A 17191-nucleotide genomic window follows, 5' to 3' on the forward strand; every position below is an offset into this window, starting at 1 on the left:
CGTATGTTTGGTAATTTATCGAGCCCCTAAGATGACCCGAATAAAGGTCGAAACGGCGGGAAAAAAAATGAAAAAGGTGTTTTTCTAAACTACCCCATTCTTGACCGAAACTCACGATTTCAAACAATTGAAGTTCAATAACAGATCGCAATGGATTATGAATTGGCTAATTTTGTCAAAGGATATAATAATTAAAGCTGCCGTCGGTTCTCTGTCTGAGTTATAATTATCAATAATTAAATGATAACTATATGGAGAAGCGAGGAGCTGAAAGAACCACGGTGGAGGGTAAGCATAAACGCTTGTCACTCGCCTGTTATGCAAGTGTCAATGTCAAGGCTGATGGTGAAAGCGTGGCGTGCACGTGAGCCGGCGATATTCTCGTCCTTCGCACTCCCCGGCTGGTGGATCCTTTGAACTCCTTTTCCCCGATTACGCGTCTGTTAAATAATCGCCAGGCGTGATTTAGTCGCGTCGAACGCTGCTGACGTCGTCTTCGAGCCGCAATATCCACGGCGACAAAGGACCGACGAGTCAACGCACCTTCGCGTATTAAACGGAAGAGTTGAATGCACGATTTTCACGCTCCGGAGGGTCTCCCGCTTAAAACGATCCTGCTCATGGACAACATTTATTTTCTTGCTTTTCTTTAATGTGACGTCCTTATTTACTATGCTAAGATCGTATTCAGCTTTAACATTGTAACGCATTGTTAGAATTCTTCTTGAAGTCGGCGTGGTGATAAACCTGTAATTTAATTTTGTTTTCTAATTTTAGTACGGTTCTTTCTCAAAGAAGCCGCCGGAGGATCCCACGACGCTTCCCCCAGCGGATTTAAAACTATTAATTTTAAATTCATTAAAACGGGAATGAAAACTACGCAGGCTCGTAAAAATAAAGCAAACTATAGCTGGTTAGGAAAGACAAGTCCGCGAAAACGGGTCGAGAAGGCCATACTGACAAGACTGAGCATAGGTCATACAAGAATAACACATTCAGGCCGGAAAGCGACCTCCTAGGTGCCCATTATGCAAATATTGAATAACGATCGAGCACCTTTCCAAGTGTAGAAGACGACAAATAGACAATTTTCTGGTATATCATCAGGCCTGTGCGTAGTCTTAGGGCATATACCACTGTTCTGATACCTAAGGGCTATAGGGATTTTTAAATTTATACAGCGTTTATGTGTGTTCTTGTTGTGTCTATGTTAATTTATTGTAATTAATGTAATATATTAGCGCGTAATACTTAACTCCGCCCTAAGGAATATCGAATACTCTGAGGTGAGTGTTTGACATCTGAAGAGTAAAACTAAGTTATTAGCGAGAATGGAGGGGTTCAACCCAACCTCCAGGAATATCGAGTATTCTGGGGGAGTGAAAATGGTCAGACTTCTATATCTGCTTTGTATTGTAACTAACTATTTACTATTATAAACGGTATTAAATAAATATTTTTTCCTCCTTTGAACCTTTAAATCCTTCAAAAGTAAAAGGGGCCGGAATCTGTTCATTTAGATGCAATAATGTTTTCGTTTTATGAGAAAAGTTTAGGACAGGTGAGTGGATTTAGGGAAACAATCTGAACGAACTCGTTTGTCATCTCTGCCAATAATAAACTTCTACGTTGCAAACTGAATCAAAGACTAAATGTTGTTGGCACTTCATTATTTTCTTTATGAATCATTTTATTCACAGATTAATATATAAATAACTTAATATGTAATAATTACAATATGAAGGTGTAGCGACATACCACTATAACATCCTTATTTTATTAAATCTAACATTTACACAAAATAATGTTTAAAACTCATGCAGAAAGCATAGGCGAGATAAATAACACAAAACTGAGGGTTTGAAGTAAAATAAATGTTGCACAATAGAAATCTTGGCCGCCTGAGAAATAGGTAGTTCTGATGGCCAGAGAATCACCTCCTCTTTGTGAAACTGTACGGTATTGGTCACAGTAAAACATGTAATCATAGATTATGCTAAATATGACCAGGCTAGAAGACAATTCCTTGAATGTAGACAATCTGTTTGCCTTCCTACGAGCCACTAAATTATTACTCAAAATGTAGATTACTCTAGTGTGAGGTGGGGCTTAGCCACCAGCTTCTCGGGGTGCGGGGGCGGCGGGGCTTAGCCTCACGAACCTCGGGTCACTGCATTAAGTTGTAGACGTAGGCAATGGCATGCACATCCCTCAGATATGCGCAATTACAATTAAATACAAAGTACGGACAGGGATTTTATTTTCAACCTGCTCCCATGCTGATCAAGGTTATTTTACATTTACATTGTATTATGTTATTATGTTTAACAATCTTAAATATATTTATATATTAACATTTAAAATGTTCAAGATAATTACTACATATTTATTTGGATATAATTTAGTTATATCAATTGAATTTATAAAGTCAAGAAATTCTTTTTTATGTTCAGATATCAAACTTCTCTCACACTGAGGCCATGGTTCACACTTTATTGCAAGTTTGTAGATTAAGGTGGTCCTTTCTCTATCAATAAGGTGCGTCCAGGTCCCAAACCACATGGACACCTTGGATTGTACACGATGTTGAAGCGCGCTAGATAGGATCTGTTTTTCCCATGGTTTGTAAGAGCCGTTGTAGTCTTATGGGTATGGTTAATGATGTGCCATTTGGGATTCGACTGTCTGGAAGTACCTCCTGGTCTGCATTCGTCGTCTGTCCATTCCTTGTCCCAGATCATCCTGCTCTAAATCCTAGTACTTCTCATGACCTTTTGCTACTTTTAGATAAGTGACTCCGAGGGGCTCATCAAGGGCTGCTTCTTTTGCCATGATGTCTGCCTTTTCATTCCCCAAGATTCCGGCATGAGCTTTAATCCACTGGAGGCTAATTTTCCATTGAAGGTCGTTCCATTTCTCGATTGTAGATTAAGGTGGTCCTTTCTCTATCAAATAAGGTGCATCCAGGTCTGTGGTCCCAAACCACATGGTCACCTTGGATTGTACTCGATGTTGAAGAGCGCTATATAAGATCTGTTTTTACCATGGTTTGTAAGAGTCTTTATAGCCAGGAAAATAAAGTACCTCCTGGTGCTGTATTCGTCGTTTGTCCTTTCCTTCTCCCGGATCATCCTGCTATGAGTCCTAGTACTTCTACATGGCTTTTTGGTACTTTTATATAAGTGACTCCGAGGTCCTCAACAAGGGCTGCTTCTTTTGCCATGATGTCTGCACTTTCATTCCCCAAGATTCCGCCATGAGCTTTAATCCACTGGAGGCTAATTTTCCATTGAAGGTCGTATCGCATTTCTCGATTGTAGATTAAGGTGGTCCTTTCTCTATCAAATAAGATGCGTCCAGGTCTGTGGTCCCAAACCACATGGTCACCTTGGATTTTACTCGATGTTGAAGCGCGCTATATAGGATCTGTTTTTCCCTTGGTTTGTGAGACCCGTTGTAGTCTTATGGGTATTGTCAATGATGATATCCATTTGGGATTTGACTGTCTGGAAGTACCTCCTGGTGCTGCATTCGTCGTTTGTCCTTTCCTTCTCCCGGATCACCCTGCTCTGAGTCCTAGTACTTCTACATGGCTTTTTGGTACTTTTATATAAGTGACTCCGAGTTCCTCATCAAGGGCTGCTTCTTTTGCCATGATGTCTGCCCTTTCATTCCCCAAGATTCCGGCATGAGCTTTCATCCACTGGAGACTAATTTTCCATTGAAGGTCGTTCCCATTTCTCGATTGTAGATTAAGGTGGTCCTTTCTCTATCAAATAAGGTGCATCCAGGTCTGTGGTCCCAAACCACATGGTCACCTTGGATTGTACTCGATGTTGAAGAGCGCTATATAAGATCTGTTTTTACCATGGTTTGTAAGAGTCATTGTAGCCAGGAAAATAAAGTACCTCCTGGTGCTGCATTCGTCGTTTGTCCATTCCTTCTCCCGGATCATCCTGCTCTGAGTCCTAGTACTTCTACATGGCTTTTTGGTACTTTTATATAAGTGACTCCGAGGTCCTCATCAAGGGCTGCTTCTTTTGCCATGATGTCTGCCCTTTCATTCCCCAAGATTCAGGCATGAGCTTTAATCCACTGGAGGCTAATTTTCCATTGAAGGTCGCTAATCGCATTTTCTAAGCGTATTTTTTCCGTTTGTTGATCATGGTTTGTTTGGTTTTGAATTTTAGATAATGCAACCTCACTGTCAGTTTTTAGTTTTAGTGCCTGGGGATGCGTTGTGTTGTCCGGCTCGCCTCCTTGTCCGCTCCCGGAGATGCTCAGACACCAAATCTTAAAGATTATGAGTACTAAGGCGGAATATAACCTGTGGAGGTTGATCGCCTTTTTATTAATAATAATAAATAAAAATTACTTTAATCTAAAGCTATGTTTTGGGAAAACGTTGTAACGTTTACAGTGTAAATTTCCATGAAAGTCCGATTAAATAAAGAAATTGTTATAAATATGTGCAATCAAATATATTAAATTAGTATATAAGTACATTGATTAAAAAAATAAAATAAATAGAGTTCTACTACCTACGATATAGTGACTAATGATTTGTGATGCAAGGTTTTAAATAGGTTAGGTGTGTAGTGTAGTCCAGTAGGCTGCACCAATAGATTAATTACGTAGAATAATTTAACAGTAATTTAATAGGCACTTAAAATTTCCCATATATGAAAATACATCCATAATATTAGATTGGTTAGGACATTGCACCGAAAAGATTTTTTTCCCAGCAACTTTATTAGGCTAATACATAATACAGAAAAAAAGAGATACAATTGGTACAAATTTCCTAGTACAAAAGAAAACTATATACATTTATGTAACTAAAGTTGTTGCTTTAGGCACCCTTGAGGTAGATCCTGTTTGAGGGCTGTCAGCAATACGGTGATAAAAAAAAGTTGAGGTGAAAAATAGTGAAGGGGGAACATTACTAAGCGCGTAGGAAAAAAAGTAATAATAATAGTTACAATTTGTTAGAATAGATTAAACAAACATGAAAAACTAAAAAAGTAAATAAATAGTAGATACTGTTTACATTACATTTGATCTCTTTATGGACTAAGTGGTACCACTTAGGGCCTACATACAAAAAACAATTCAACATAAATATTATAAACGTTAATTTTGGTTGGAACAACACGTTATTTATAGGACATCTCCTACCATATTTTTTTAAAAAATATTTGTCGATATAGTTTCAACTTCTCTCAAGGTTCAGAAAAGGTAAAGATGGTACAGGTAAAATATGGTATTTGAAGAAGAGGGCAGGGAGGGAGTATTTCAATTTGTATTGAAAAAACATTGCATGAATAATTTTTGTCTGTTACTGATTGTTTTTTTGCATTTTCATATGCACTCCCCCAGCATACCAAGGCATATTGAATTTGAGATTATATAACGGTGTGGTATATTTTAATATAAGGGAAGAGTTACTTTTGTTACGTAGAAAGTAAATATATCTTAAACCCTGTTGATCTCGTTTTAGCTTCAGAATTTGACAGACGAAAACCTCACAAAACGAAACCTCGATGTTTCACCAAATCGGGGCTTTTGTAATCTATCCTTGATTGAAAGATTTTCTCATAAATAGATAAAACTGTTATTAAACGAGGACTGCAAAAGTTTTATGGCGACCTAAAAGTCAAATATTTCCAACTTAATCAGCTTTACGGACTTTCACCGACTGAAAGGTTAAACAACGGTGATATCAGGAATACAAAGGATTTATCTCTCTTAAGGCTTAATCCCTGGATTTATTAAACTTGGTGTTATACGCCCTTATCGGTCGATCCAGTTGACGTGATTGAACGTGAATTTCGGGTTATCGATAGATATTCTTTGTTCTTGGCAAAATTGCACTCGTGATTTTCAGACTGGGACCGTTCCACGCACAGCGGCCGGCCTTTCCTTGTCCAAGAGGAAAATTTATAGTTTTCGGGTCGTGTCGTGTGAGTCGAATCTGCATATTTATAAGCACGAAAGGCAAATAAATATAAATTTTCTCAAGAGAGATTTTTAATGTTGCGTCAACGTGTCCTACAGACTTCATATATGGCAGTAGAATTGAGTGATGAGATTGATCTTATTTATAATAATCATTTTATCATTATCTACTTCAGTAATAAATAAGTTTTTTAGTTAAATCTAACTCTGTAATTATAAAATTCCTGACATTTATCATTTTTCGACGAGAAAATGTAACAATTTACTCTATTTAGATAATTATTGTATTTTCTTGTATATGTACAAAAAAGTTCATATAAGGTAAAAGAAAAAGCGATTCGAAAATGTCGAATTTCCTCGTGTCCTTATAAATTGTCCTTGGTCATTACGTGAAAGTGTATCATCTGCTGATAAAAGCGTGACGGCTGCAAAGATCGACTATGCCATACGCTAGCAAATCACTCTGTCCAATTATCTCCAGCAAGTCTCTTTATTGTTGAATTCCTTCCCTTATATGTAGTGTATTTGAGATAAAATGAACTTGAACTGATTTATCGATTAAATATTTCTATTGTTCGCGAGTTTAAAATTGGTCCTGGACTCAATTTGGAAAAAATGTAGCCAACTGAAGTTAGGTGCGTTTTTTCCATTTATTTATTAATTTATTTTCTACATGAATCGTTATTGTATTATATGTAATACAGATACATTTAAATTATTAAATTTTACATCATATTATTCATCTTAATTATAAAATTAAAATGTTTCAATTACTTAAGGTTTTTAGTTGAGATAAAAAAGTCAGTGTCACGAGCGGGATTCGAACCCACGATCTTCGGCTAGATTCGCCGCTGCTCTAACACTGGCCATTTCATTCGTCGCCGTGAATCAAATAGATTATAAGACATTTGAAAAATGGCAAAAAGGAGGGAAAATTCAAAAGTTGGGGTTGAGATGGGAAGTTAGTGTCCGAGTGGATCGAGGTCACGATAGCTCAAGTAGAAGAGCAGCGGCGTATCTAGCCGAAGATCGTGGGTTCGAATCGCGCTCGTGACACTGACTTTTTTATCTCAACTAAAAACCTTAATTAATTGAAAGATACTAATTGGTCAAGCGGACCACGAAACTAGTGAATATAAAATTAAATTAAAAATTAATTATATTATATATTGTTCATTTCCCGCAAGTTCAATTTTGAAGGAATTGTTCAAACCCTGTTATACCGTTTGGCCTGAGGAGGTTTATTCGAGTGAAGGCTAGTGTCGTATCAGCTCTTAGGATCCAGCTCAGGCAGAGGATGATCCACGTCCTGAACCTGATTGCCGCAAACGTACGCCGGTGATGTCACTCCAATCCTTTGCAGATATTTCATACTGGGCCCATGTCCAACTTTGCCCTTATTGAGAGTCAATCCGTTCCTGTCTTCTACATTTTAAAAAAAATTTCTCGTCCTCTCCACTTCGGTTGACTTCCATGCAAGATCCCATTCTGTAAGGATATTTTCGAATTGGTATTTTTTTAAATAAGGACGACGGGTATTTATATTCTACTGTTAGTCGAATGTCATCAGCAGCTTCTTTGGCCAGTCGGTCCGCTTCATAATTGCCTTGGATTCCGATAGGTGCTTTCAAAGCAAAGCCAGTTGTTTTTCAGCATCTGTCAGTTGTTTGGCTTGAACCCTGACATCTACGCTTAACTAGACATGGTTCTTCGGATTCCTTACTGATTTGATTGCCACCGTTGTACGAATGATAATTTTCTTTGGATCCCCGCTTGTATGCATCCGACCAGCGTTAATCCAGATCAAATCCCTAGAAATCGCAGGTTCTTCGGCTTTATTTGAGAAAAATATTTGTAGACTGTACTTTCCTGATGGAATTTTTTCGTTTCTGTGGTAGGCAACAACAATTGAAGAACCCAAGTTTCCATTCTCTTGTTTGCTTCCGTCGATAAATAATACTAATTACATTCTTCATCCACTCGGACACCAACTCCCCATCTCAACCTACAACCTTTCGAATTTTCCCTCCTTTTTGCCATTTTCATGGATAGTGGTTCGAATTCATGATAGCTCAAGCGGTAGAGCAGCGGCGTATTTAGCCCAAGGTCATGGGTTCGAATCCCGCTCGTGGCCCTAACTTTTTCATTTCAACCAAAACCTTACATAAAAGATTTTTTTTTTTTTTTTTATATTGGCCTTATGATCTTGCATATTAGCCATAGTACGAATTCTTATGTGTTCAAATTGGGGGTTATCGGGAAAAAAGGGCCAGAGGCGACGGTGGGAATCGAACCCACGACCGCGGCGTGAGAGTCTCTCATGCTAACCACTCGGCTACCGCGGTCCCCAAATTAATTGAAATAAGTAATTTTGTCAATAGACCACTAAATATAATGGATTAATTACATTCTTTTAACCATGAATCAATGGATGAAAGGTTTCTAATTTCAACCGTTTCAGCAGGCCATGAACTATAATGAATTCTCGGTAATATTCACCCTCGATGCCTTCCAAAAGAACGTTTTGGTGAATTTTTTCATAATTTTTGCTAAGCTGCTCGACTTTAAGACCGATAGGAATTATACAGACAATTCTGCTTCCTATGAAATTGCTTTAAGTTAGATGCGTAATCATTGTCATCCAATCGATGATTTTATACTTTCAATAACATCCTTTAGCAATTTTGTACCTAAAAACGTTATTAAATCATAAAAATACGTGTGACAGGGAGTGAGCGAGCATCCTACGGGTCTTAATTCATCGCAAATTATCCAATTCGGATTTAATAGTGTCCTCGATGGGAGGAGGAAAATCGGGCAATCGGTGGTAAATCGGCGACGAGGCCGTGTTTACGGTACTTAATCTGCGGCTAAACCGCAGAAATCTCTTGTTTCACGCTCGTCGCTAGCCGCCTTTTATCTTTGATGCCATCGTTTCGTCTGCTCGGCTCCTTCTTTCAATGCGGCTCTTGTCCGCAAAACGGTCCAATTTGGAAGAAGGACCCAGTCGTTTCATTCGCCCACTCAATGCCCAAAAAAGGGGCCCTGGGAAAACCTGGCCGAACGAATAGCCACTCGAGTCTTTTTTGACTCCGTGCGATTTGGAATATAACAGCGACCCATTTAGCGTTTTAAATATACGCTTTATGACGGTTTTGATCGCAGACTCCGGTTTTATGATCAAACTTAACATGGTATTTTTTTCTGTTGCAGGTGACGACAGGAGCGGCCCGTCCGAACAAGCGGTAAGTACGCTTTATGTTTGTCCCTAGAGATAAAGGCGTTATCTTTCCAATCCCGTTTAATGTAATGGGCGGTTTCGTGGAAATCAAAAAAAGAAACAGGTCACCGACAGTTATTTGCCGCCAGCCATGGAAAAAGTAACAGGGTTTCGATTGCAAATCTGCATACATTAGCATAATGCATTTACCATTTCCAATCGCATTGAGTTTTTTCGATTCACTTTGATTTCTTATAATACCGATAGACATAAAACATTAAACATTTTAAGAATATCCGTTTTGTTTATTAGAAGCTAATCCAATTATTTCCGCGAGGAATGAGGAATCCGCTTGTTGTACATACAGTTAAATTAACCCAAGCAGTTGTCGTTGTTCTTGACCTTTTACTCATGTCTTTCCACTAGTGAAAGCCCGGGAAAGAAAAATCGCATTTTCAATAATTTTTTCTCTCGCACAGCACATGCCAGGCCTTTATTAATTGTCCTCGTATTGTTCTGACCCACCTCCGCGTGAACAATGGAGAAACGAAACGCTAAATACGCTTGTGTTAAATGTTTCCCAAGGCATCATTGACCCAGTCATAATAGCAGTTAATACACAGGCTGTCTTAACAGAAAAACATGCTCTGGGAACGCTGCCCATTACTGCCGACAATTGTAACAATCCTCAGAGTAGAAAGCATCCCCCGATTGAAGTTATTCAGAATTAAAGACTATTTCATTGAGTAGAATTGATGATACCTTGGGTATTGAGTTTGTGATAAGGATAGGGAGAAAATAACCGGCCGCAAGTTCTTCTGCACCTCGATCTGAGTAGATCTATTGTGCTCCTTTGTTTTTATAACTCTCTGGCCCGTTTCAGGTTGTTAATCAACCTCCATAGCCTTGTCAGCGGATCCGTAGATTAGGATCTTGCTTACGTCTTTTCCACTCCTAGTTGCAAGAATCTGCTCCTACAAAGACCATCACAAAAAATTTGTTCTGAGGTCTCCTCCTCTTCCTGGCAGTATGTGCACAGTGTTTCTTCAGTCTTCTCCTATCCGGTGCAAGTGCCTTCTTAGGCAGAGGTTAGAAGTCAAACCAGTATCCACGTGGACATAGGGAGTGGAACTGTGAGATCTGCCTAGCCACTCAACGTCCAATCCTTCCAGTCAAAAGTCCTAAGCAAACACCACTTATATAACGACCGTTTTGTCAACGAACTGATCCGTTCCAAACGGATTTTCCTCCTAATCCATCCTAACCCTACTGCTCGAAGCCTCGAGTACCCTCTATACATCTCCATTCCGAGAAGCCACCACGTCACCTTAATTTACGATGGGCTCAGATCTACTTGCCCCTCAGTCCCTCACACTGAGTACCAGCATTGGATGGTTCCTGATGGTATTGTCTTCCGGATGCCGCACTGGCATTAATGATGTGAAATGATGTGACAGTGTAAAAAAGTTTTGTGATCACGTTTATAATATGTACTTGTATAAGGTACAACTAAAATAATAATAAAAAACTTTTATTGAAATCACTATCACTCGTTTGATAACTTACCGTAATGCGTTTTATTTATATATTTTTACATAGAAGACCATCAAGAGCATTGATATTATAATCCACCCATGTCCATAAATTATTTGATGTTAAATGAGGCCCTACGAAGTCGGGAAAAAGGATGAATTTTAATTTAGTTTTAGAACAGGTTTGACAATTTACTACCTTGGAACTTGATGTCCTTGTTCATTGCTCGATACATAACATGAATTCTTTTGTACGGATAAGAATCTTATTTTTGGGAATGTAAGAAAATCCCAAAGAAAATTGTTGTTCATATTTGGTGAAAACATTTTGAAAAAAACAAACAAAGAAACTATCGTTTATTGATAGGAGCAAAAGATGCCCTGCTGTTGTACCTCAGTCTATGGTAATAAACAAAAACACTATCTTTTTATTGTTTGTTATCATTCACGGGCATGAGTCGAATGGACATTAGTTTCTTTATTAAAGCATGCAGTAGCTAGCTGGTCTGTGGTAGTAAAGTTAGGTGCAAAACGTGGGAAAAGAAAGAACAGATCCCTAAAAACGATAGCGTTTGCTTCAATGTTGTACATGGTTGTAGCGTTTTCATGGTCTTGATTCTTTTTTGATATTATTTTTTGAAACAATTACTACAATAACAAATCAAACATGACGTACGAGTATTCATGTGAATTTTTCCTTGGTTAACGATTATTTTTATTCTATAATAATTTTAAGTGAAAGTTGTTCGTTTATTTTCGGAATTAGAGAGGGATATCTATGAAAATAGAATTTCCATATAAAAGTGAGTAGGTTCTGAGATAATTTGACTAAACATTTCTTTTTTGAAAATCTTCATATGAATCTTTATGGTTGTTACTGTTTTTCTTGTTTCTAGGGTAAATGTTCTTTCTTGGGCTTGTGTTAAACGTGGATGAACTGAGAGAAAAAGGAAGTAGCTTTATGTAGTTTCATTACTTTGTTTTCCAGACGATATTAATTAAGTTATAGTAGTCCCACTCTAGGTCTCGTAAGCCAACTTGTCTCATTGAAGAAGTATGAACTTTTTAGAAGGAATATGTTACTGGTCAACAAGATGAAAAAAATATAGAAAGTTAAATCCCAAGGTATTTTGTTTTCTGTCTTTAGAAAAATAAAGTTGCAAGCTTCTCGTTTTTAAGGCGTTGAATAATTGTGCATGCAAACTGTACTACATGATCGGCTGGGTAGGACATTTTTGAGTCATGTAGAGTCGTGATTAATGGTGGGTCTGGGTGATGTTATTGTTTTTTTAATTCATAAGATTAATAATAAACTGATAGCTGGGTCAAGTAGACTCAGTCATATCTATAAAAAGATATTTGGTTTTTGGATTTGGATCACTTAAATTTAGTAGGGAAGAATGATGTGACATATACTAAGGACATATACTATCCCGCCTAATTGAATGGTGCAATCCTTGGCTCTTTATAGAGAGCGTTTAGGAAAGCCACTTTATGTATACTTGACGACGGCTGTATCTGGGTTTTCCGATTTGTGGAGGAAAGAGGGCTGTTTTATTGTATATATAATAGTATTGATACTATTGGGTGATATTGAGAGTGAATGCATTTATTGGCATGGTTGTGCAGTGTAAGACGGCGGATGGCAGAATATTGAGTACCCTTCAATTAGAGTAGATACATAATAGGTGTAAAGGATGATGCAGGAATGTAGAACATTTCACCACCAATTGTATGAATGGTGTGTATGAAAAAACGTATTAAGAATGAGTGAGAATGTTAGGTGTTAGAATATTAGAATGTTTGAATCTAAGAACTGGGTATGTTAGGTGCTGAATTGACCTAGATGTTGATACCACTCTGTGGTTGGACTGGTAAGACACTCGGTGGTTGATTTTCGGGGTCTACGACAATTTATTGTAAATTACAAAAGCCGATGAACCTCGAGAAGTGATAAACTCAACTCTTCACATGTGTGTGAATATACGTAAAAGCATGTGCAGATTTCTGGTTATATTAAAAAAAATACTATGCTGTACAGTATATTATTTTGGTTCCCGTTAATGGAAGGGGGTCGGTTTTATATGAAAAACTTTTCATTCTTTATTTTTTATTCTGCCTTATCTCCTTCCTCTCGTTTCTATTGTCCGATTTTGTGCCAATGACGCTGTGTATGTCATGGTATGTTAAGGTAAAATGGATAATATAGCCATTTGTACCATCTTATCAATACTCATTTATGACCTTCCGATTTCCTGGAAATTTTACCTAGGTTGAGAGTCAGGATAGGTAAATCGTCCTTCTTGTACTGTATTTATGTCCGAGTGTACACATATTTTCCCCGTAACTTGGTTGATGTAATATGTATCCACTATTCGTGGACGCCGTCCAGGAGGCTTATCACCATCCGGTAAAAGTCCCGATGAAGTGGCCCCTGAAATAACGATTTTACCAAACATCAACTACTCATTTTCTAGATTATGCTTTTCACCTTTCAATGGATCTTCTTATTAATACTACAGTCTTCGTGAGAGATCAGCTCGTGCATCCCCGCGATGCCTGTAACGTCGGTCCACGGAACGCCCTGGCCTGATCTATATTATTTGAAAAAGTTTTACTAATCAGTTGACTTTGTTTTCCTTTAAAAATTTCAAATAATTATGTTTTGATTAAAATACAGCTAATAAATAAAGTTTGTTTGAACAGTTGGTTGGATTTTTGGATTTGGATTTGGATTTGTTTAGGTTCAAATCCGCACATGTACTGACACACATACAGTGCCGAGTTGAGCCTCCTGGCTCGTAGTCCACCGGAAATGCCAGCTTTTGCTATTTACAGTAAATTGCCGACGGACTCGAGAATCACCCACCCCGGATGTTGGCAGACCGAGGGCAGACCTCTTATCCGTCCAGCCACCGAGGTTGGGTGCTGTCAACAGCCAGGTCAAATCAGCATCCAACGCATGCAGTTCCAAACTCATTCATACGTTCGTTCTTAAATACATTAGCTTCTATTACTTACTATTCATTCAATTAGGGTGATGGCGTACTCCATATTCCTCCATCACCCCTTACACATTTCTTACGCGTCGACTTTCTCACATCACACATTCACGCCAATAAATACATTCACTCTCGACACAGGCTTCGTTTGCACAACTGTTATTACTATATACAATATAGTATGTTGGTTGGATGCAATATCATTAGCTAATAGCACTTAAATAAAATACAAATTCCACAAATTGCTCATTAAATTGTCACACAAATTCTACATTTTATTTACTGTATAATTAAAGTCAAGTATTATCGCTCTCCCAATGAGGTAAAACGTTTGTTTACAGGCGATCAGATTGGCTAACAATAGAAAAAATTATTCATGTTATGAAATTATGACAAAATCTTCGCTATTGAAACGCAATCAAAAGTTGTTAAATGCAATAAGAGAAGATAGCAATAGCTTGAAATTATTTCATTGTAATTTTTCAAATCTTACCCTTTCTGAAAGGAGAGGATGGGCTAGAAAGAAGCGTTTTAAAATTCAAAACCAAGAAAGAAAATATGAAAATGTAGAGGGAAATCGAGAATTTATCATCCCTTGATCAGATTAATAAATTTTTGCTGGAACAAACACGACATTTTTTGCAACTTGGTTTATACAACTTCCTTCGGTGTCGATTGATTCAATCAGGAAGGGCCGAGGTTTATTTGTAAAGAATTCAGTCATGTGTATCTTTCTGTTTACTTCTGTGCAGGTAAACGCTGATAAACTTAACTGAAGAATTAATTGAAAAAGATACTCTAATAATCAACGAAAAAACCTTCGACACCAAATGATCACGATAAATGGTCCAGGTGTGGTATTGATGTTCTGAACGAGACTAAATAAAGGCTTTCGAAAGTAAAAAAGGTTTTGAAAGTGTGTGATGACTAGCTTTAGCCATCATCGCCGAAGGACGAGTTCGTATACACTTGATGATGAGTGGCCCCTTAGCGATGCTCGTTTTAAATCCTATACATAATATATGAGGATAATTAGGGCGGGCTGTTATACCGTTAATGCGTAATAACCGACGGGGAATGTCCGAAGTAGGACCGAGAAATCCTTTTTGAGACGGACACTGTAGCAATTAATACACTGAAGAATAAGTGCTGGCTGAGTTGTACAAATGACTTCATTTACCACTCATCTCCTGGTATACTACGGTGGCCGACATAACTTTGGTAACTTCACGTGAATATAATTGCGTTTTTTATAAATAAATAGGCTATCGTTCTAAAGTTAAACAGTTAGTTGAATTTAACCTAATTCGTGGTACAAAGGTTTAAAAAATGGGTTCTGTTTTTACAATGTGTTAGAACAAAGAACGGATCAATATACTCTATTTTTTCTTTATTTGTAGCCTATGCTTTGTACATATTACAAATATGATCGTACGCTTTTAACACTAACACTAATGCCAGCGCTGCACACGGAGGTCACATGCCGTGAGAAGATAGCCTGGCACTCTGAGGATTAAAGGGCAAGGACGTCTCGAGGTCGTCATGACTTATGGCGACGTGGCGGGTTCTCGGGATGGGGATGGCTAAAGACTGCAGTAGAATTAGGATGGATAGAAAGGTTGGTGTGAAACTTTCGGAATCGGGACCAGATCAGGTTTGTTGGCAGAAGGAATGTTGAAATCGTTGTGGATCAAGAGATTAGTAACGTAGTAACGAACTTTGCGATTTGTCTTTGATTGGAAGGATTGGATAAGCTTGATGTTACGTATGTCCAAATTGGTCTCAGTAAAGTCCGGTGTAAGGTTAGTTCAGTGGTCACCGTCAGTCCTAGAAGTCTTCGTAGTTGTCCAAGTCTTCTGTTAAGAAGTTGTCTCTTAGGTCTTGTGTGGGGGATTCCACATCAGCTTGACGTCAAGCTATAGTCCTAAGTGACTTGAATGAAAATCCGTTATCTCTTTGTTGTTGATGTACAGTAGAAGGCAAGAACTTAAAAGTTTAAGCCACATGGCTTATCCTTAATCGAGTGAGGATTCCTGTCTTCTACGAGTCAAATCCACCGACGGCCGCCCAACGACAGTGCTCTTGATTTGCAAGAGCTTCTCTGCCGTTCTATGGCCCACTGATTCTGCCATTTCATTTGGGTCATGTTTTTATATTATTTAATTATTATGAAATAGTACTATTATGAAAAAGTCGACCTTCTAATTATTTACACCTAAATTCCTAACTTTCGATTATTTCGGATAATTTCTTTAATGAATTATTCATTAGTTTGTAGATGAAGGTCTGACACGAAGGTTTAGAAGTAAGTAAAAAGGTTAAATTTCTTAAATAATTAAAATTGAAAGCAGAAAATCCTTCATAACAGGCCTAGCATATCATTTGTCGTATAAACTTCTCAACAGATAATTTAAGTTATAGTACAATCGATAAATAGACAGATTTTTTTAATCGTCCATAAGATATTTTAAAGGTTATAAAAGTTTAATGAAAAAATCAATTTCCCATTAGGAAATATTACAATGTAGACCGATAATGTGTGAATAATGTCATTTAATTGCCACATACTCTCACCAGTTTTCACAATGAAGTTTCCTAATATTCCCTCAATTGCTTGAATACATTTTCTGGTCTGATTTATTCAATATTGCGGCAAATTGGTAAATACAAAAAATAGAAATCAATAAAACACAGTACAGATTTGTAATCTCAGCCCTTTATTTTTAGTTTATTAGTTTATGAGGTAATTACATTAAAACGCAAGAAAATTACATTTAACCTTTAGGATTTCAATTTTGGAATTATATAAGTTCAAATCTGCACACGCAATTCCAGTTTTTGTAATTTACAATAAATTGCCGGTAGGCCGAGAATCACCCACCAGTGATCTAATTCAAACTCTCATTTAATCGTAATTATATTTTCTCCTATTTACCATTCGTCCAATTAGAGTGGTGGAGTACTCGATATTCGTCCATCACCCCTTTACACATATTATAACTAACCTAACAAGGTGTGGGTCGGTGGGGGTCAATATTCCACCATCAACACATTCACACTACGATTCACAATAAATAATACATTCATTCTCAACACACACTAGAGACACAAAACTGTCATTATAATATACAAAACACCATGATGGCCCTCAGAGAACCTGAGCAGGAGACGAGAGATCGTCCTTAGCCGACTAAGAATTGGCCATACGCGGTTGACAAACGGGCACCTGCTTTTGGGCCAAAGTCCGCGCAGGTGCTCCTTATGCAGAGAAAGGTTGATCGATGTGTCCCTCATTATAGAGGCGTGTCATGCCTTGGCTCCATACAGAGAGCGTGTAGGCATGCCGCCGGATCTAAGAAGAGTTCTCGAACACGGTAGCGAGTTTCACGGTCCCGTTTTTTTAGGGTAATTGGGAATTTTTTATTGTATATAGCCTTCAAAATATGTGTTCTGTGTTTTGTATGAGTATGTATTTATCA

At 37.8% G+C, this 17191-nt stretch overlaps 1 protein-coding gene across 8 annotated transcripts in view; it reads left to right on the plus strand.

The window, feature by feature from the left end:
* The window catches only part of LOC106668738 (protein spire), a 207719-nt gene that overhangs the window by 38879 nt on the left and 151649 nt on the right, over positions 1-17191 (plus strand). For 6 of the 8 annotated variants that reach the window (XM_024224840.1, XM_024224855.1, XM_014397755.2 and 3 more), the window contains one exon: positions 9172-9203. In XM_024224840.1, the coding sequence (XP_024080608.1) occupies positions 9172-9203 (32 nt within the window). Of the gene's footprint in view, positions 1-5818; positions 5964-6532; positions 6594-9171; positions 9204-17191 lie in introns of those variants that run through there. The other 2 variants (XM_024224862.1, XM_024224869.1) reach the window with 2 other exon arrangements.

This window comes from Cimex lectularius, unplaced genomic scaffold (genome assembly GCF_000648675.2).
Source record: "Cimex lectularius strain Harlan isolate CLEC.00 unplaced genomic scaffold, Clec_2.1 scaffold25, whole genome shotgun sequence".
Classification (NCBI taxonomy): Eukaryota; Metazoa; Arthropoda; class Insecta; order Hemiptera; family Cimicidae; genus Cimex; species Cimex lectularius.